Source organism: Mustela putorius, unplaced genomic scaffold (genome assembly GCF_011764305.1).
Source record: "Mustela putorius furo isolate JIRA1106 unplaced genomic scaffold, ASM1176430v1.1 tig00000040_pilon_pilon_pilon, whole genome shotgun sequence".
NCBI classification, from domain to species: Eukaryota; Metazoa; Chordata; class Mammalia; order Carnivora; family Mustelidae; genus Mustela; species Mustela putorius.
The window spans coordinates 198499-219576 of NW_025421261.1; the positions used below are offsets into that span (position 1 = coordinate 198499).

General features: G+C 43.6%; 1 protein-coding gene across 6 annotated transcripts in view; it reads left to right on the plus strand.

The window, feature by feature from the left end:
* The first annotated feature begins 750 nt into the window (after positions 1 to 750).
* The window catches only part of MRPL1 (mitochondrial ribosomal protein L1), a 110787-nt gene continuing 90459 nt past the window's right edge, over positions 751 to 21078 (plus strand). For 4 of the 6 annotated variants that reach the window (XM_004776288.3, XM_045064239.1, XM_004776291.3 and 1 more), the window contains exon 1: positions 752 to 896. In XM_004776288.3, coding sequence (XP_004776345.1) covers positions 857 to 896 — 40 coding nt within the window. In that variant the 5' untranslated portion in view covers positions 752 to 856. Of the gene's footprint in view, positions 941 to 21078 lie in introns of all 6 variants that reach the window. The other 2 variants (XM_045062814.1, XM_045063416.1) reach the window with 2 other exon arrangements.

The following is a 21078-nucleotide window of genomic DNA, read 5'->3' on the forward strand; positions in this document are numbered from 1 at the left end:
GCGTGTGTGGAGCGCGGCCGCGGGCCGACAGGAGGCGTGTGTGTGGAGCGCGGCCGCGGGCCGACAGGAGGCGTGTGTGGAGCGCGGCCGCGGGCCGACAGGAGGCGTGTGTGGAGCGCGGCCGCGGGCCGACAGGAGGCGTGTGTGGAGCGCGGCCGCGGGCCGACAGGAGGCGTGTGTGGAGCGCGCGGCCGCGGGCCGACAGGAGGCGTGTGTGGAGCGCGGCCGCGGGCCGACAGGAGGACGTGTGTGGAGCGCGGCCGCGGGCCGACAGGAGACGTGTGTGGAGCGCGGCCGCGGGCCGACAGGAGACGTGTGTGGAACGCGGCCGCGGGCCGACAGGAGGCGTGTGTGGAGCGCGGCCGCGGGCTGACAGGAGGCGTGTGTGGAGCGCGGCGCCTCGCGCGGTCCCGCAAACTCCGGCGACTCACGAGGCTGGGAACCGGACGACTGAAGTCGGTGATGCTCTCCGGCTTTGGTTTCTCGCGCCTCCCCGGGCTCTCTCGGTGCCGTAACCGCACCGGCCTGAGCGCGGCCGAGGGCGCGGGAAAGAAGTAAACGGCACCGCCCGGGACCGCATCTCCCCGAAGCGCGGGTTCCTCCGAGGCTGCGTTGAGCGAGCCGGCCCGGAACCGCGGAGCGCAGGTCCCAGCACGGAAGACGGACGGGAGCACCGCCACGGGGCCCCGGCGTCCGCCGCCGCGCGGTTCCGGGCCGGCTCGCACGCCCGCCTCTGTCCCCGCCCCTTTTCCTCTTGCTCTTTCTAATCCTTCCCCCTCGGCCAATTCCGGGGAGGAACCCTTTTTAGATCCTTCCACGTGGAAGCGTAGGACGAATTTCGTCCACACCATCCGGAATGGCCAACATGGCGGCCGCCGTGAGAGGCCTCGGTAGAGGTAAAGCGGGGCGTCGTCCGGGCTTAGGCGGGACCGCAGCTCCGGTACGGGGGCCGCGGCGGTCAGCCGACGCTCCGAGCACGGTCTGCACTGGGGGCTCGAAACGCTTCTCAGGGCTCTGGGTTCTCCAGACAGTTGTTACTTAAAAGCGGTCCCACGGATCCTTCACTTCTTCTGGCGCTGCCCTTCGGGGGAGTCGGGGAGGCGTGAGCCCGGCCAGCCCCGGCCACGCTCGGGGACGCGGCGAGGACGCGGCTGGGTCCCCAGCGGGGCGGGGACCGCGCTCCGTGCGCAGGAGGAGCTGCGCTCGGCGATCCGCGTCCGTCAGTCCAGCCTGTTCCAGGGGGTTCGCGCCGTGGGAGCACGTCGGGGCCGCACTCGGGTTCTTTTTTCCTTTTAAATAGTAGTTCTCATGAACACAGAACGTATTGTCAGCCCGGGGCGCGGGTCTGTGCATCGCCGGGTTTGCACACTCACCGTCGCACACGACCCCCACGTCCGTGTCCACGACCCCCGCCCCCGGCCTCCCTCCGTCGGTTTTGTGACGTGAGGAGCCGCTTACGGTCGTCCCCTCCCGCTCCCCGGTGTTTCCTTCCAAGCCATTCGGATTCTCAGAAGGCGCGGCCGTGGTCGGCTTCGCCGCCGCATTGACGGTGCGGGGACGCGGTGCGGGGACACGGTGCGGGGGCGCGGTGCGGGGACACGGTGCGGGGACACGATGCGGGCTTAGGCGGGACCGCAGCTCCGGTACGGGGACGCGGTGCGGGGACACGATGCGGGGGCGCGGTTCGGGGACGCGGTGCGGGGACACGATGCGGGGGCGCGGTTCGGGGACGCGGTGCGGGGACACGATGCGGGGGCGCGGTGCGGGGACACGATGCGGGGGCGCGGTTCGGGGACGCGGTGCGGGGGCGCTTTCCCGGCGTGGCCGACCCGGCGGGCAGGACGGCGGCGCTGCCGCGGTTGCGGGCAGTTTTCCCCGCGCCCCCTGAGCCGCTGGTCGTATTTGGGAGACGGGACCCGTACGGCGGCTTCGCTGGGCGGCCCGTCGGGCGGGGGCGCAGCCGGCGTCACGCCTGTTGGCGCAGGAACGAGTGACCCGCGGAGACCGCAGGAGCCTCGGGGCCGGTCAGGGCGGGCCGCACGCAAGCCGCGCTCCAGGCCAGGGACGGATCGATCGATCGAGTGATGTTTATTTTCTCTCTGCGCTTCTCGCGGGAGCGCCTGCTGCGAAGACGGAGTTCTCCGTGTGGCGAGTCGTTTACGACCCGGTGACACCGGCACGTGGGCCTTTACCCGAGAGACCCGGGCGGCGCTCTCTCTCCCTGGGCGAGAAGGCGCGTCTGTAGTCGGAGAAACCGGACGCGACCGCAGACGAGCGTTCTCTCCGTGCCCCGTTTCCTCGTGCTTTCCGGGATTCCTCTCGCTCCCGATGCCGCGGTCGCTCCCGATCCCGCCGCGTCGCTCCCGATCCCGCCGCGTCGCTCCCGATCCCGCGATCCCGGCGCGTCGCTCCCGATCCCGCGTCGCTCCCGATCCCGCGTCGCTCCCGATGCCGGCGCGTCTCCCCACTTTGCCGGTTCCCCCTCCTCCGCCAGCCCCGCACCTCGCTGTGCCTCTGGGGCCGGGTCCTGTCTCGCGTCGCTGTGTCCCTGCTGTAGAAATCCGCTCCGCTGACGTCGCCCTGGTCTTCGGGCTCGGCTGTCTGCGTCTCCGATTTACTGTTAGAGTTCCGACCTCTTTTGAACTCTGGACTCTTGGGCTCGTGTGCGGATTCTCGATCCGCACTTCGCACGGGTCTAAACTCGCACTCCCGCAGCGTGCTCGTCCCCCGCGCATTGCATGGGAACTTCTTCCTTGGTCTGGGCCCAAACCTCCAACACCCTCCACTCCCCTCCTTTCCCCACACTTCCCATTAGTTAGTTGACAGATCCCATTGGTTTTACCCTTGGAATAAATCCAGACTCTAACTTCTCGCCACACTACAGCAGCTGCCTTGTATGCCGTTACTCTTACCTGGATTTCAGTCTCTGCTCCACAAGTAAAGTCGGTCCTTCAGGAACCCAAGTCATGTTACTCTTACGCTTGAAGCTCTGCGAGGCCTCCCCATGTTGCTTAGTCCTTAAAAATGGCCCATGGTTGTGCTGTCTTTATTGCTACCTACTGTTGAGCGCTTCAGATGTGGTTGGTCTGAACAGAATGTGTGAAAGACACATTAGATTTTTAAGGACTTAGTACCCAAAAAAGTAAAATACCTGAATTTTTTATATTGGTAACATGTTGAAATGATAATATTTTGGGATATTAGCTGTAATATGTGTTAATTTTAATTAATTTCACTGGTTTCTTTTTTACCTTTTTTAAATGTGGCTCTTAGAAAATTTAAAATTATATATGTGGTTTATGTTCTACTTCCATTGGACAGCACTGGCCTAGGGTCTTCATATCATCTTGTGCCTGCCTTGGCCCCTGCCCGCCCTTACCCAGTTGACCTCCCTGACCTCGTTTCTGGCTACCCTCCCCGCGCTCTGTGCGCTCTAGCCGCACTGCTTCCTTGTTCCCTGATCAACACCAGGAACATGTCTGCCTTGGGAAGACTTTCGCCAGATGGGATGAGCATTCAAGACCCTTTTTCTAGGTCTTTGTGTGACTGATTTTCTCATTTCTTTCAAGTCTTTGCTCAGGTGTCACTTTTTGATGAAGCCTACCTTAACAATCTTACTTAAAAGTGCAGCCCACTTTCCCCTTGACTCTCCATTTTAACCACTGGGTCCCCCCCATCACTACCATTTTGTGTTTATTAGTGTTGTCTCCCTTCACTGGGACGTAAGCTCCACAGGGACAGGGATTTTTGTCTGTTTGTTCACTAAATGTTTAAAGTGGTGCTAGCACGTTTCGTTGGCATATTGTGCAGAAGAATGAATAAATCCGGGGATCCACATCGCAATGCCACCCCTCTGCCGTGTGTTGTAACTAAGAATACTTAAAGTAATTCGAATGCAGTTTTTGCTTTCATTTGTTCAAACTTCCTTCCTCCATTCAGTGATGGCGAGTAAGCTGTACATGTCCCCTCCCCGTGATGCTTATCTTTTATGAGGCGCAGGCATGAACTGGTTAATTATTTTCTTTAATTACAATTGTTCGAAGTGATGTGAGGGACAAGGACAGGGCGCTGTAGGAGTGTTTGTGAGAGACCTAGTCTGTCCTGAGTCTTCAGGGAAAACTTCTGAAGAAGTAGTTTAACAGAGTCCCTGAAAGATCATTGGCTAATTAGGAATCAGCTACGGAAGGGGGAGTAGAAGGTGACGGCGAGAATGTTACAGATGGAGGCAAGATTATATCCGAAATACCAAAGTGGTCAAAAATTACAGCGTGTCGGGGCGCCTGGGGGGCTCAGTGGGTTAGAGCCGCTGCCTTCGGCTCAGGTCATGATCTCAGGGTCCTGGGATCGAGCCCCGCATCGGGCTCTCTGCTTGGCAGGGAGCCTGCTTCCCCCTCTCTCTCTCTGCCTGCCTCTCTGCCTACTTGTGATCTCTGTCTGTCAAATAAATAAATACAGTCTTAAAAACAAATTACAGTGTGTTTCAGAAACTGAAAGGATGGGGCGCCTGGGTGACCCACTCAGTTAAGTGTCTCCCTTTGGCTCAGGTGATGATCCCAGAGTCCTGGAATTGAGCCCCGCCTGGGCTCCCTGCTCAGCCCAGAGCCTGCCTCTCCCTCTGCCCACCCCCCCCCCCGTCACGTGTCTGTGCGTGCACGCTCGCGCGTGTGCTCATGCACACACACGTTCTCTCTTTGTCTCGGTGTCTGAAATAAAATCTTAGGGGAAAAAAAAAAGCTGAAGGGTGGCCAGTGTATTTGAAGTACAGCAAGCCTGAGAAAGAGTCGTGTTAGATCCAGTTCACTATACGTTAGAAGTACCTCATGGAGGACCTTGTTAGGAAGTTCTTCAAAGAACACGGGGAAGCCATCCAGGTGTTTTAAGGATGTGATGGTATTTTCATTTTTAAATGACCCCTCTTACTAGTAGGTAGAAAAGAAGTGGAGTAGACCAAGAGTGGAATATCGAAGGGTCTGGAATCTGTTGCCGTAATCCTTGTGGTAGGTGAGGATGGCCTGGACTGTGACGGGTGTATGGGAAGGAAAGGACTAGATGGTAAGACCTCCGAGGGAAACTGAGGATTGTGGAGCTCTAATCTTTCAGTATCAGATACAGGAAACAGCGAGGAAAGGAGATGGAGTCATGCCCATCTCACTGCCAAGCGGTTGGGGTGGGGCTGGGAGTGACTTTTGAGAACCAGTACAGATGCGGGAAGGTTCCTTAGTCGTTGAGATAATTCTCTTCTCTCTGACGTAGCGAGTGAGGTTGTCTGCAAAAAGTGAAGGGAGAAGTGTGTTAAAGGAGTGTGATAATGCAGGTAGACAAAGTGACTGCAGAGGGATTGAAATACAGATACGGTCTGTCTGTGCTATTTGAATATAGTTGACCCATGAACAGTGTAGGGATTAGGGGTGCGCCCCCCAACCCCAGGCAGTTGAAAATCTGCATAATAATTTTTTTTTGTTTCTTTCTTTATTGAGTCTAACCCCCAGCCAGGGAACAAGGACAGACCATGATGACTGTCACACACCCTCCCTCCCCACTCTCTGCCTTAATTTTGACTCCTCCAAAACAGAACTACCAATAGCCTAATGTTGATGGAGGCCTTGCTGATAACAGTTGATAAACACTTATTTTGTATGTTCTGTGTATTATATACTGTATTCTTACAATAAAGTAAGATAGAGAAAAATGTTATTAAGAAAATCATAAGGCAGAGAAAATACATTTACAATACTGAACTTTTATTGAAAAAAATCTCTGTATAACTGGACCCACACAGTTCAAACCCATGTTGTGCAAGGGTCAGCTATATTGGTATTTTTGTAATTTGGTTTTTATTAGTGTGTCACAGTTTCATAGCTTTCTCTTGAAAAGTATAATTTCTGGTTGTCATGATTTGGGATTTTAAATAATAGTGGTTGATTGTTGGGACGCTTGGATGGCTCAGTGAGTTAAAACCTCTGCCTTCGGCTCGGGTCCTGGGATCGAGTCCCAGGTTGGGCTCTCTGCTCAGCAGGGAGCCTGTTTCCTTCTCTCTCTCTGCCTGCCTCTCTGCCTAGTTGTGATCTCTGTCTGTCAAATAAATAAATAAATAAATAAATAATCTAAAAAAAAAAGTGGTTGATTGTTTTATAATAGTTTGCAGTTGATGTATTCAATAAAATTATTATTTGAGGATCTTACCAAGGTTGTAGGGTTCTTGTTTAGTACAACTAGAACTATTGTTTATTGTTTGGAAGTGTTTGCCAAATCTTGAAACGTTAATTGCTGTTTCTTCATTTACTGTGTGTGATTTTTTTGAAGGTAGCTGGCTTCTTTGAAAACATGGAGGGTGTCCTCTTAAATTTTTGCATACAAGCACAGCCCACTGGATTTGAGGTTTTTGAGGGCGCCCTCTTCTTCATTAGCTGTTAAAGCCCCGTGTGGTTATTGTACCATAAAGAATTCCCGACATTAAACACGTCTCTTACACTGCCCCAAATGTTATTCCTGAATTCATAGAATTCAGTTGTGATGTTTATCTTGTGCTTCAACTTTCTCTTGGTATATGAAGGATGAAGTTACGTTGTTAGGCATGTGGCTTTGATGGTGTTTGAACTGATGGTAAGTAGGAGTAGCTAAGGGAAGATACGGAGATGGTGCATCCCAGTCAAATGTAACTTTAAATGCAGTGGCACAGAGGCAGGGGTTAACTTGAGGGATTCAAGGGTCAGAAAGTAGGATCCTAGTGAACAAGTAGGAAAGTGTTGTTGAGTGATAGGCAGGGCCCCCCGCAGAGAAACCTGGTGGACCTCAGTAAGGAATTTGTACCATTCTGCATGCACAGTGCTATGCATTTGGAAACTTCACTAATGAAATGGATTCACTTGATGTGTAGACGAGTATTAGAATTCCCATATTATGGGTTGTTGCATGGTTTTATACAATGAATGGATTTTAAGATTAGATTTTAAGTCATTTTATGTGAAATTCTAGTTGTAGAGTACTAAAAAAATTGAGTTGAAGTCTGTTCAACAGAAAAGACAATATAGAGGGCCAAAAATGTGGACACTTACTCTAATGTATAAGAAAAATGCAAAATAAGACAGTTCTCCATACTGTCTTTCATTTACTAGATTGGCAAAGACCAAAATGTTTGGTAACTTACTGTGTTGGCATAAATGTGTGGAAATAAGCTACCTTTTCATTGCCAGTTGAAATGTGTATGGCACTGTCATAGAAAGCAGTATTTATCAAAATTACAAATGTTCATGTCTTTTGACTCAGCAAGTTTACTTGAAATTTATTTTGTAAATACATTTGTACATGTACAAAATGAGGTTTACACCAGGTTATTTAACACAGCACTGTTTATAATAGCAAAATATAAGTGACCTAATGGTTGGTCAGTGATTAGGTAAATTAAATAACCACACAGTGGAATACTTTGCAGCTGTAAGAAGGTAAATCTTTATGAACTGGTAGGAAATTATCACTGTAATATATATATATATACAAACTTATGAATGAAAGGCCTACATGAAATTATGTATGTACATCTCATGTAAATATGTGTATTTATATCTGTGTGTGTGTGTGAGAAAATGGACCCAACTACCTTTAAGTGAGAAAGCAAGGTGTATAGAATAGTGAGTAGAATGTTCTACCATTTTATTAAAGAGGAGGGAAAAAATATATCTACAAAGATGCACAAGAAATTGCTAACATGGGTTGGGGGCTGTGGGGGGCTAGTGGTGGGAGGAAGACTTTATTTTTGAAGATTTTATTTATCTATTTGTCAGAGAGAGAGAGAGAGAGCGCGCGCACACGCAGGGGAGCGGCAGGCAGAGGGAGAAGCAGGCTTCCTGCTGAGCAAGGAGCCAGATGCTCCATCAGGACCTGAGATGAAGGCCGACGCGCAGCTGGCTGAGCCACCCAGGCATCCCAAAGGCTTTATTTTAGTGTTTTCTTTTGCGATTCTTTAAATAAAGACACATTCTTTGTATTTCTGCATGCAAAAGAATATAATATATAGAAATTGTGAAATTCTGAATACTCACTATTCATCTTAAAGAAATAGAACATTATCAATTCTTCAGATGCCCAAGTGCCTTTTTCTCTGTGTGCTTCTTCCCCAGTCGTAAGCTCCCTGAATTTGTTTTATCCCTCCCTTGTTTTCTAAATAGTTGTAAAGTACACACATGCATACAAATATATATATATCCATAAATACAAAATTGATTAGTTGTGCATGTTTTTGAACTTTAAATAATACCAAATGAATTCTTCTGCCACTTACTTTTTTTTGATCAAAATTATGTTTGTGAAATTCATTCATATAACACATAGTTGAGTCATTTTTTTACACTTCTCTAGTTTTCCATTATAGGAATTACCACAGTTTATCCATTCTACTGTAGGTAACTGCTTGGGTTCTTTTCTGCAGTTTTGCCATTACAAAGATGTTATGGTGGTGGTGATGATGATGATTTATTTTAATTCCAGTACAGGTGACATATAGTGTTATGTTACTGTTTCAGGTGTATAATGTAGTAATCCAGCAATTCTGTATATTACTCAGTGGTTGTGGTGATAAGTGTACTCCTAATCCCCATCACCTATTTTAGCCAGCTCGCCACCTACGTCCCCTCTGGTAACCATCTGTTTGTTCTCTATAGTTAAGAGTCTGGTTTTGTTTTGTTTTTTTTTAATCTCTTTTTTCCTTTGTTCATTTGTTTTGTTTCTTAAGTTCTATATGGGTGACAACCTATGGTATTTGTCTTTCTCTGGCTGACTTATTTCACTTGTCATTACAATTTTTAGATCCATCCATGTTGTTGCAAATGTCAAGATTTCATTCTTTTTTATAGCTGAATAATATTTCATTGTATGTACACACACACATCCCAGATCTTTTTTATCCATTGATTGTTTGATGGACACTTGGGCTACTTCCAGAATTTGGCTCTTGTAAATAATGCTGCAGTAAAGATAGCGATGCATGTATCTTTTTGAATTAGTGTTTTCATACTCTATGTGAAAATACCCAGTAGTAAAATTAGTGGATTATATGATAATTCTATTTTTAAGTTTGTTTCTATTTTTAATGTTTTGAGGCACCTCCACATGGTCTTCCACAGCGCTGCACCAGTTTACAATCACTAGTAGCGCTTGAGGTTTCCTTTGTCTTTATATCCTTGCCAACACTTCTTTCTTGTGTTACGGATTTTAGCTATTCCGACAGGTGTGAGGTGTTATTTCATTATCGTTTCAGTTTGCTTTTTGCTGATGATGAGTGACATTGAGCATCTCTTCTTGTGTCTGTTGGACATTTGTATGTCTTTTTTGGAGAAATGTCTGTTCATGTCTTCTACCAATTTTTTTTTTCCATTTTATTTTATTTCTTTCCAGTGTTCCAAAATTCAATGTTTATGCACCTCACCCAGTGCTCATAATACCCACCATCAAGCTCACCCAACTCCCCATCCCACACCCTCCAAAACCATCAGTTTGTTTCTCAGAGTCCACAGTCTCTCATGGTTCGTCTCCCCCTCCGATTTCTCCCAACTCACTTTTCCTCTCTATCCCCCGGTGTCCTCCATGTTATTCCTTGTGCTCCACAAGTAAGTGAAACCATATGATACTTGACTCTATCTGCTTGACTGATTTCACTCAGCATCATCTCTTCCAGTCCCGTCCATGTTGCTACAAAAGATGGGTATTCATCCTTTCTGATGGAGGCATCATACTCCATAGTGTGTATGGACCACATCTTCCTTATCCATCCGTCCATTGAAGGGCATCTGGGTTCTTTCCAGTTTGGTGACCGTGGCCATTGCTGCTGTGAACATTAGTTCTACCCATTTTTTAATTGATGTATTATTATTATGTTTGTGTGTGTGTGTGTGTGTGTGTTGTTGTGTAAGTTCTTTATATATTTTGGATACTAACTCTTTACTGGATATGTCATTTGAAAATATCTGCTCCCATTCAGTAGGTCATCTTTTAGTTTTGTTGTTTCCTTCGCTGTGCAGAAGGGTTTTATTTTGATGTAGTCTCTATCTCTATAGTTTATTTTTGCTTTTGTGTCCCTTGCCTAAGGCAATATATCTCAAAAAGTATTGCTACAGCTGATGTCAAAGAAACTACTGCCTGTTCTCTCTGCTAAGATTTTTATAGTTTCTGGTCTCACATTTAGTGGGTTTGTTTTTGTGTTTTTTTTTTTTTTAAGATGTATTTATTTATTTTGGAGAGAGAATGCAAGCAGGGAGAGAGGCAGTGGGAGCAGGAGAGGAGAGAGACTCTCAGGGGGACTGCCCTCTCAGTGTGGAGCCTGACTTGGGGCTTAATCCCATGACCGTGAGATCATGACCTGAGCTGAAACCCAGAGTTGGATGCTCAACCAATTGAGCCACCCAGATACTCCTCACATTGAGGTTTTTACTCATTTTGAATTTATTTTTGTGTAGGGTGTAAGGTAGTGGTCCAGTTTCATTCTTTTGCATGTAGCTGTCCAGTTTTCCCAGCATCATAATTTTGAAGAGATTGTCTTTTTCCCATTGCATATTCTTACCTCCTTTGTCAAAGATTAATTGACCATATAATTATGGGTTTATTTCTGGGCTTTCTGTTCTGTTCCATAGAGCTATGTGTCTGTTTTTGTGCCAGTATCGTATTATTTTGATTGCCGCAGATTTATAGTAGATCTTGAAATGTGACATTGTGATACTGCCAGTTTTGTTTTTCTTTTTCAAGATTGCTTTGGCTATTCAGGGCCTTCTGTGGTTCCAAACAAATTTCAGGATTATCTGTTCTAATTATGTGAAAAATGCTGTTGATATTTTGATAGGGATTGCATTAAATCTGTTGATTGCTTTGGGTAGTATGGACATTTTAACAATATTTGTTCTTCCAACACATGAGTATAGAGTATCTTTCCATTTGTTTGTGTCATCCTCAACTTCTTTCTTTAGATTTTTATAGTTTTCAGAGTACATGTCTTTCACCTCCTAGGTCAAGTTTATTCCTTCATATTTTATTATTTTTGGTGCAATTGTAAATGGGATTTTTAAAAATTTTCTCTTTCTGCTATGTCATTATTAATATGAAGAAATGCAGTGGATTCCTGTGTATTGATTTTGTGTCCTGCAACCTTACTGAATTCATTTATCTATTATAGTAGTTTTTTATTGGAGCCTTTCCTGATTTTTTTTTAATATAGTATCATGTTATTTGCAAATAATGAAAGTATGACTTCTTCCTTACAGATGTGGATCCTTTTATTTCTTTTCGCTGTCTGATTGCTGTGACCAGGACTTCTAGGACTATGTTGCATAGAAATCATGAGAGTGAACATCCTTGTCTTTTTCCTGACCTTAGGGGAAAAGCTCTATTTTTCCTCATTGAGGATGATGTTCGCTGTGTGTTTTTCATATATGGCATTTATTATGTTGAGGTATGTTCTCTCTGAATCTACTTTGTTGAGGGTTTTTATCTTGAAGGGATGTTATACTTTGTCAAATCTTTTTTTTGCATCTTTTGCAATGATACTGTGTTTTTCATTCTTTCTTATTGATGTGATTATCACATTGATTGATTTGAGAATATTGAACCACCTTGCATCACAGGAATAAATCCCTCTTGATCATGGTAAATGAGTTTTTAAATTTATTATTGAATTGATTTTACTAATATTTTGTTGAGGATTTTTGCATCTGTGTTCAGAGATACTGACCTTTAGTTCTTTTCTTTGTAGTGTCTTTATCTTGGCCTCATAAAATGAATTTAGAAGCTTTCCTTCTTTCTCTCTCTCTTTTTCTTTGGAATAGTTTGAGAAGAATACATAACTTATTTATTTATTTATTTTTGTTCTAAAGATCTTATTTATTTATTTAATTGACAGAGAGACAGCAAGAGAGGGAACACAAGCAGGGGAAGTGGGAGAGGGAAAACCAGACTTTCCGCCAACAGGGAGCCTGACGTGGGGTTTCATTCAAGGACCTGGGGATCAAGACCTGAGCCAAAGGCAGATACTTAACGACTGAGCCTCCCAGGTGCCCTGGTAACTCTTCTTTAAATGTTTGGTAGAATTTATCTGTGAAGCCATCTGGTCCTGGACTTTTGTTTGTTGGTTAGACTTTTGATTACTGATTCATTTTCATTGCAGGTGATTGATTCGTTCGTTTTCTATTTCTTTCTTTTGTTTTATATTTCTTTCTGCAGTTTTAGTAGATTATATGTTTCTAGGAATTTACCCATTTCTTCAGGTTGTCCAATTTGTTGGCATAATTTTTCATAATATTCTCTTATAATGCTTTGTATTTCTGGGCTATCAGTTGTTTTCTCCTCTTCCATTTCTGATTTTTTTTAAATTTGAGTCCTTTCTCTGTCTTTCTCTGCCTCTCTGTCTTGTCTCTCTGTCTTTATATGAGTCTGGCTCATGGTTTATTAATTTCATCGATCTCTTCAAAGAACCGGTTCTTGGTTTCATTGATCTGTTCTACAGTTTGTTTGTCTTTAGTTTCATTTATTTCTGCCTTAGTTTTTATTATTTCCTTCCTTCTACTGGTTTGGGGTTTTGTTTGTTCTCTTTCTAGCTCCTTTAGGTGTAAGGTTAGGTTGTTCATTTGAGGTTTTCCTTGCTGGTTTGAGGTAGGTCTGTATTGCTGGAACTTTCCTCTTAGAACAGCTTTTGCTGCCTCCCAAAGATTTTGACCACTGTGTTTTCATTTTCATTTGTCTGCATGTATTCTTTGATTCCGAACTCTTTGATTTCTTGGTGACCCATTCACTGTTTAGTAGCATGTTATTTAACCTTCATGTGTTTGTGTTTTTTCCAGATTTTTTCTTGTCGTTGATTTCTTCTAGTTTTGTAGTGTCGTGGTCAGAAAAGATGCATGGGATGACTTTGATCTTCTTGAATTTGTTGAGACTTGTTTTGTGACGTAATATGTGATTTATTCTGAAGGATGTTTCCTATGCAGTTGAGAAGAACGTGTATTCTTCTGTTTGGGGATGGAATGTTCAGAATACATCTATTAGGTAGATCTTGCCCAGTGTGTCATTCGAAACTACTGTTTCCCTGTTGATTTTCTGTTTGTATGATCTATCCATTAATTGAAGTGGGGTGCTAAAGTCTCTTACTATTATTGTATTACTATTGATTACTTCCTTTGTTATCAGCTGCTTTATGTATTGGGTCCCCCATTTTGGGTGCATAAATATCTATAATTATTATATCTTCTTGTTTTGTTTTTCCTTTTATGATTATATAGTGTCCTTCTTTTTCTCTTGTTACAGTCTTTGTTTTAAAGTCTATTTTGTCCATTATAAATATTGCTTCCGTGGCTTTCTTTTCACTTCCAGTTGCATGATAAATGCTTGTCCATCCCTTCACTTTCAATCTGCATATGTCTTTTTTTTTTTTTTTTAAAGTAAACTCTATCCCAGTGTGGGGTTTGAGATCAACCCTGAGATCAAGAGTCTCATACTTTACTGACTGAGCCAGGCAGGCATCTCAGTCTGCATGTGTCTTTTGGTCTGAAATGAGTCTTTTACAGGCAGCATATAGATGGATGTTGCTTTTTTTTTTTTTTAAAGTTTTTATCTATTTACCTGACAGAGATCACAAGTAGGCCGAGAGACCCACAGAGAGAGAGGAAGGGAAGCAGGCTCCCTGCTGAGCAGAGAGCCCGATGTGGGGCTCGATCCCAAGACCCTGAGATCATGACGTGAGCTGAAAGCAGAGGCTTTAACCCACGGAGCCACCCAGGTGCCCCTGGATGTTGCTTTTCTGTCCATTTCTTTTGCTCTTTTTTTTTAAATTTTTTATTTTTTATAAACATATATTTTTATCCCCAGGGGTACAGGTCTGTGAATCACCAGGTTTACACACTTCACAGCACTCACCAAAGCACATACCGTCCCCAATGTCCATAACCCCACCCCCTTCTCCCAACCCCCCTCCCCCCAGCAACCCTCAGTTTGTTTTGTGAGATTAAGAGTCACTTATGGTTTGTCTCCCTCCCAATTCCATCTTGTTTCATTGATTCTTCTACCCACTTAAGCCCCCATGTTGCATCACCACTTCCTCATATCAGGGAGATCATATGATAGTTGTCTTTCTCTGCTTGACGTATTTCGCTAAGCATGATACGCTCTAGTTCCATCCACGTTGTCGCAAATAGCAAGATTTCATTTCTTTTGATGGCTGCATAGTATTCCATTGTGTATATATACCACATCTTCTTGATCCATTCATCTGTTGATGGACATCTAGGTTCTTTCCATAGTTTGGCTATTGTGGACATTGCTGCTATAAACATTCGGGTGCACGTGCCCCTTTGGATCACTACGTTTGTATCTTTAGGGTAAATACCCAGTAGTGCAATCGCTGGGTCATAGGGCAGTTCTATTTTCAACATTTTGAGGAACCTCCATGCTGTTTTCCAGAGTGGCTGCACCAGCTTGCATTCCCACCAACAGTGTAGGAGGGTTCCCCTTTCTCCGCATCCTCGCCAGCATCTGTCATTTCCTGACTTGTTTGTTTTAGCCATTCTGACTGGTGTGAGGTGATATCTCATTGTGGTTTTGATTTGTATTTCCCTGATGCCGAGTGATATGGAGCACTTTTTCATGTGTCTGTTGGCCATCTGGATGTCTTCTTTGCAGAAATGTCTGTTCATGTCCTCTGCCCATTTCTTGATTGGATTATTTGTTCTTTGGGTGTTGAGTTTGCTAAGTTCTTTATAGATTCTGGACACTAGTCCTTTATCTGATATGTCGTTTGCAAATATCTTCTCCCATTCTGTCAGTTGTCTTTTGATTTTGTGAACTGTTTCCTTTGCTGTGCAAAAGCTTTTGATCTTGATGAAATCCCAATAGTTCATTTTTGCCCTTGCTTCCCTTGCCTTTTGCGTTGTTCCTAGGAAGATGTTGCTGCGGCTGAGGTCAAAGAGGTTGCTGCCTGCGTTCTCCTCAAGGATTTTAATGGATTCCTTTCGCACATTGAGGACCTTCATCCATTTTGAATCTATTTTCGTGTGTGGTGTAAGGAAATGGTCCAGTTTCATTTTTCTGCATGTGGCTGTCCAATTTTCCCAGCACCATTTATTGAAGAGGCTGTCTTTTTTCCATTGGACATTCTTTCCTACTTTATGATTAGTTGACCATAGAGTTGAGGGTCTATTTCTGGGCTCTCTATTCTGTTCCATTGATCCATGTGTCTGTTTTTGTGCCAGTACCATGCTGTCTTGATGATGACAGCTTTGTAATAGAGCTTGAAGTCCGGGATTGTGATGCCAACAACGTTGGCTTTCTTTTTCAATATCCCTTTGGCTATTCGAGGTCTTTTCTGGTTCCATATAAATTTTAGAATTATTTGTTCCATTTCTTTGTAAAAGGTGGATGGTACTTTGATAGGAATTGAATTAAATGTGTAGATTGCTTTAGGTAGCATAGACATTTTCACAATATTTATTCTTCCAATCCAGGAGCATGGAATGTTTTCCCATTTCTTTGTGTCTTCCTCAATTTCTTTCATGAGTACTTTATAGTTTTCTGAGTATAGATTCTGTGCCTCTTTGGTTAGGTTTATTCCTAGGTATCTTACGGTTTTGGGTGCAATTGTAAATGGGATGGACTCCTTAATTTCTATGTCTTCTGTCTTGTTGTTGGTGTATAGAAATGCAACTGATTTCTGTGCATTGATTTTATATCCTGACACTTTACTGAATTCCTGTACAAGCTCTGGCTGTTTTGGAGTGGAGTCTTTTGGGTTTTCCACATATGGTATCATATCATCTGCGAAGAGTGATAATTTGACTTCTTCTTTGCCGATTTGGATGCCTTTAATTTCCTTTTGTTGTCTGATTGCTTTGGCTAGGACCTCTAGTACTATGTTGAATAGCAGTGGTGATAATGGACATCCCTGCCATGTTCCTGACCTTAGCGGAAAAGCTTTCCGTTTTTCTGCTTTGAGTTGATATTTGCGGTGGGTTTTTCATAGATGTCTTTGATAATATTGAGGTATGTGCCCTCTATTCCTACACTTTGAAGAGTTTTGATCAGGAAGGGATGCTGTACTTTGTCAAATGCTTTTTCAGCATCTATTGAGAGTATCATATGGTTCTTGTTCTTTCTTTTATTGATGTGTTGTATCACATTGACTGATTTGCGGATGTTGAGCCAACCTTGCAGCCCTTCAATAAATCCCACTTGGTCGTGGTGAATAATCCTTTTAATGTAATGTTGAATCCTATTGGCTAGTATTTTGGTGAGAATTTTCGCATCTGTGTTCATCAAAGATATTGGTCTATAGCTCTCTTTTTTGATGGGATCCTTGTCTGGTTTTGGGATCAGGTGATGCTGGCCTCATAAAATGAGTTTGGAAGTTTTCCTCCCATTCTATTTTTTGGAACGGTTTCAGGAGAATAGGAATTAGTTCTTTAAATGTTTGGTAGAATCCTCCTGGGAAGCCGTCTGGCCCTGGGCTTTTGTTTGTTTGGAGATTTTTAATGACTGTTTCAATCTCCTTACTGGTTATGGATCTGTTCAGGCTTTCTATATCTTCCGGTTCAGTTGTGGTAGTTTATATGTTTCTAGGAATGCATCCATTTCTTCCAGATTGTCAAATTTGTTGGCGTAGAGTTGCTCATAGTATGTTCTTATAATAGTTTGTATTTCTTTGGTGTTAGTTGTGATCTCTACGCTTTCATTCATGATTTTATTTACTTGGGTCCTTTCTCTTTTCTTTTTGATAAGTCGGGCCAGGGGTTTATCAATTTTATTAATTCTTTCAAAGAACCAGCTCCTAATTTCGTTGATTTGTTCTATTGTTTTTTTGGTTTCTATTTCATTGATTTCTGCTCTGATCTTTATGATTTCTCTTCTCCTGCTGGGCTTAGAGTTTCTTTCTTGTTCTTTCTCCAGCTCCTTTAGGTGTAGGGTTAGGTTGTGTACCTGAGACCTTTCTTGTTTCTTGAGAAAGGCTTGTGCCGCTATATATTTTCCTCTCAGGACTGCCTTTGTTGTGTCCCACAGATTTTGAACCGTTGTATTTTCATTATCATTGTTTCCATGAATTTTTTCAATTCTTCTTTAATTTCCCGGTTGACCCATTCATTCTTTAGAAGGATGTTGTTTAGTCTCCATGTATTTGGGTTCTTTCCAAACTTCCTTTTGTGGTTGAGTTCTAGCTTTAGAGCACTGTGTCTGAAAATATGCAGGGAATGATCCCAATCTTTTGATACCGGTTGAGTCCTGATTTAGGACCGAGGGTGTGATCTATTCTGGAGAATGTTCCATGTGCACTAGAGAAGAATGTGTATTCGGCTGCTTTGGGATGAAATGTTCTGAATATATCTGTGATGTCCATCTGGTCCAGTGTATCGTTTAGGGCCTTTATTTCCTTGCTGATCTTTTGCTTGGATGATCTGTCCATTTCAGTGAGGGGAGTGTTAAAGTCCCCTACTATTATTGTATTATTGTTGATGTGTTTCTTTGATTTTGTTATTAATTGGTTTATATAGTTGGCTGCTCCCACGTTGAGGGCATAGATATTTAAAATTGTTAGATCTTCTTGTTGGACAGACCCTTTGAGTATGATATAGTGTCCTTCCTCATCTGTTATTATAGTCTTTGGCTTAAAATCTAATTGTTCTGATATAAGGATTGTGACTCCTGCTTTCTTCTGATGTCCATTAGCATGGTAAATTCTTTTCCACCCCCTCACTTTAAATCTGGAGGTGTCTTCAGGCTTAAAATGAGTTTCTTGGAGGCAACATATAGATGGGGTTTTTTTTTTATCCATTCTGATACCCTATGTCTTTTGATTGGGGCATTTAGCCCATTAACATTCAGGGTAACTATTGAGAGATATGAATTTAGTGCCATTGTATTGCCTGTAAGGTTACTGTTACTGTATATGATATCTGTTCCTTTCTGATCTACTACTTTGAGGCTCTCTCTTTGCTTAGAGGACCTCTTTCAATATTTCCTGTAGAGCTGGTTTGGTGTTTTCAAATTCTTTCAGTTTTTGTTTGCCCTGGAAGCTTTTAATCTCTCCTTGTATTTTCAATGATAGCCTAGCTGGATATAGTATTCTTAGCTGCATGTTCTTCTCGTTTAGTGCTCTGAAAATATCATGCCAGCTCTTTCTGGCCTGCCAGGTCTCTGTGGATAAGTCAGCTGCCAATCTAATATTTTTACCATTGTATGTTACAGACTTCTTTTCCCGGGCTGCTTTCAGGATTTTCTCTTTGTCACTGAGACTTGTAAATTTTACTATTCGTTGACGGGGTGTGGGCCTATTCTTATTGATTTTGAGGGTCGTTCTCTGAACCTCCTGAATTTTGATGCTCGTTCCCTTTGCCATATTGGGGAAATTCTCCCCAATAATTCTCTCCAGTATACCTTCTGCTCCCCTCTCTCTTTCTTCTTCTTCTGGAATCCCAATTATTCTAATGTTGTTTCGTCTTATGGTGTCACTTATCTCTCGAATTCTCCCCTCGTGGTCCAGTAGCTGTTTGTCCCTCTTTTGCTCAGCTTCTTTATTCTCTGTCATTTGGTCTTCTATATCACTAATTCTTTCTTCTGCCTCATTTATCCTAGCAGTGAGAGCCTCCATTTTTGATTGCACCTCATTAATAGCTTTTTTGATTTCAACTTGGTTAGATTTTAGTTCTTTTATTTCTCCAGAAAGGGCTTTTATCTCTCCAGAGAGCACTTCTCTAATATCTTCTATGCCTTTTTCAAGCCTGGCTAGAACCTTGAGAATCATCATTCTGAACTCTACATCTGTCATATTACCAATGTCTGTATTGATTAGGTCCCTAGCCTTCGGTACTGTCTCTTGTTCTTTTTTTTGTGGTGAATTTTTCCTTCTTGTCATTTTGTCCAGATAAGAGTATATGAAGGAGCAAGTAATATACTAAAAGGGTGGCAACAACCCCAGGAAATTATGCTTTAACCACATCAGAAGAGATTCCCAAATCGTGAGCGGGGAGAAAGGGGATAAAAAGAGGTTCAAAAAGGAAGAAAGAAAAAAAAAAGAAGAAAAAGAAAAGAAAAGAATTAAAAAGAAAATGAATAAAGAAAAATATAAAAAAGAAAAAATATATATATTAGATAAACTAGTTAAACGTTAAAAAAGGGTAAAAGTTTAAAAATTTACCAGAATGCGAGAAAAAAAAATGAAAAAGAAAAAAATTAAATTAACTGCAAGACTAAAAAAATCACAGGGAGAAAGCCATGAGTTCCGTGTTTTGCTTTCTCCTCCTCTGGAGTTCTGCTGCTCTCCTTGGTATTGAAACCGCACTCCTTGGTAGGTGAACTTGGTCTTGGTTGGATTTCTTGTTGATCTTATGGGGGAGGGGCCTGGTGTAGTGATTCTCAAGTGTCTTTGCCCCAGGCGGAATTGCTCCGCCCTTACCGGGGTCTGGGCTGAGTAATCCGCGGGGGTTTGCTTTCAGGAGCTTTTGTTCCCTGAGCGCTTTCCGTAGAGTTCCGGAGGACGGGAATACAAATGGCGGCCTCCTGGTCTCCGGCCGGAGGAGCCGAGAGCCCGGGGCCCCACTCCTCAGTGCGCCCTCAGAGAACAGCGCCCAGTCACTCCCGTCTGCCTGACCTCCGGCCGCGCTCCGAGCTCACCGAGCCTGCGACCGGTTCAAGGTCACCCCGAGCTGCAAGCTTACTGTCGGCTCTGTCTCTGTAGCCGGCTTTCCCGTTCCAATACCCGCAAGCTCTGCGACACTCAGACACCCCGATCCTTCTGTGACCCTGCGGGACCTGAGGCCACGCTGACCCCGCATGGGCTTCTCCCTGGTTTAGCCTCTGGAGCGATGTCCCTCAGAGGAACAGACTTTTAAAAGTCCCGATTTTGTGCGCGATTGCTCTGCCGCTTGCCGGGAGCCGGCCCCTCCCCCCGGGGTCTATCTTCCGGTCGCTTTGGATTCACTTCTCCGCTGGTCCTACCTTTCAGAAAGTGGTTGTTTTTATGTTTCTAGCGTTGCTGTTCTTCTTCTCTTCGATCTGCTGATGGATTTTCAGGTGTTTGCAATCTTTAGATAAGCTATCTAGCTGATCTCCTGCTAGCTGAAGTAGTCTCAGCCTGCTACTTCTCCGCTGTCTTGACTCCTCTCCCACTCTTTGTCTTTTGACTAGAGTATGTAGTACATTTATTCAAAGTAATTATTGATAGGTTTATACTTATTGCCATTCGTCACTTGTTGTATGGCTGTTTTGGGGATTTTCTGTTTCTTCTCTTCCTCTTACGGTTTGTTGGTTTTCTTTAGTGATATACTTGGATTCCTTTTTCTTTTTCCTTTTGCATAGCTGTAACCGGTTTTTGATTTGTGGTTACATTGGGTTTGTATATGACATCTTTGCATATAACAGCCCAAATTAAGTTGATGGTTGCTTAACTTTGAATTCGTTCTTTGCCCTTCTCCTCCCATGTTATAGGTGTGCATTGTCACACTTCACATATTTTGTGAATCCCTTGACTGATTTTTATAGATTATTTATTTTCGCAGCTTTTGTGCTTCCTACTTTTATGGTCTTTTGCTTTCACACAGAGTCCCCATTAACATTCCTGTTGGGCTGGTTTAGTGGTCATGACTTCGTTTAACTTTTGTTTGCCTGGAAAACTGTCTCTCCCTCTATTTTGAATGATTGCTTTGCTGGATATAGTCTTCTTGGCTGCAGGTTTTTTCTTTCAGCTCTTTGAGTATATTCTGACCTGCAAAGTTTGTGCAGAAAAATCTGCTGAAAGCCTCACCTTATGTGTAACTTTTCTGTTGCTTCTTTTAAAACTTTTTCTTAATAACTACTTTTTGGTTGGCGTGTGTTTTGGTGTGACCTCCCTTAGTTTGATTTTGTTGGAGAATCTGTGTACATCCTGGATCTGGGTTTCTGTGGGGTTTTTTTGGTTTTTGTTTTTTTCCCCCTAGATTTAGAAATTTTGGGCTCTTATTTTTTCAAGTAAATTTTCTAACCCCTTTTCTTTCTCTTTTTCTTCTGGGATCTCTGTAATGTGAATGTTATTATGCTTGATGGTATTTTGAGTTCCCTAAGTCTATATTCATATTTATTATTTTTTTT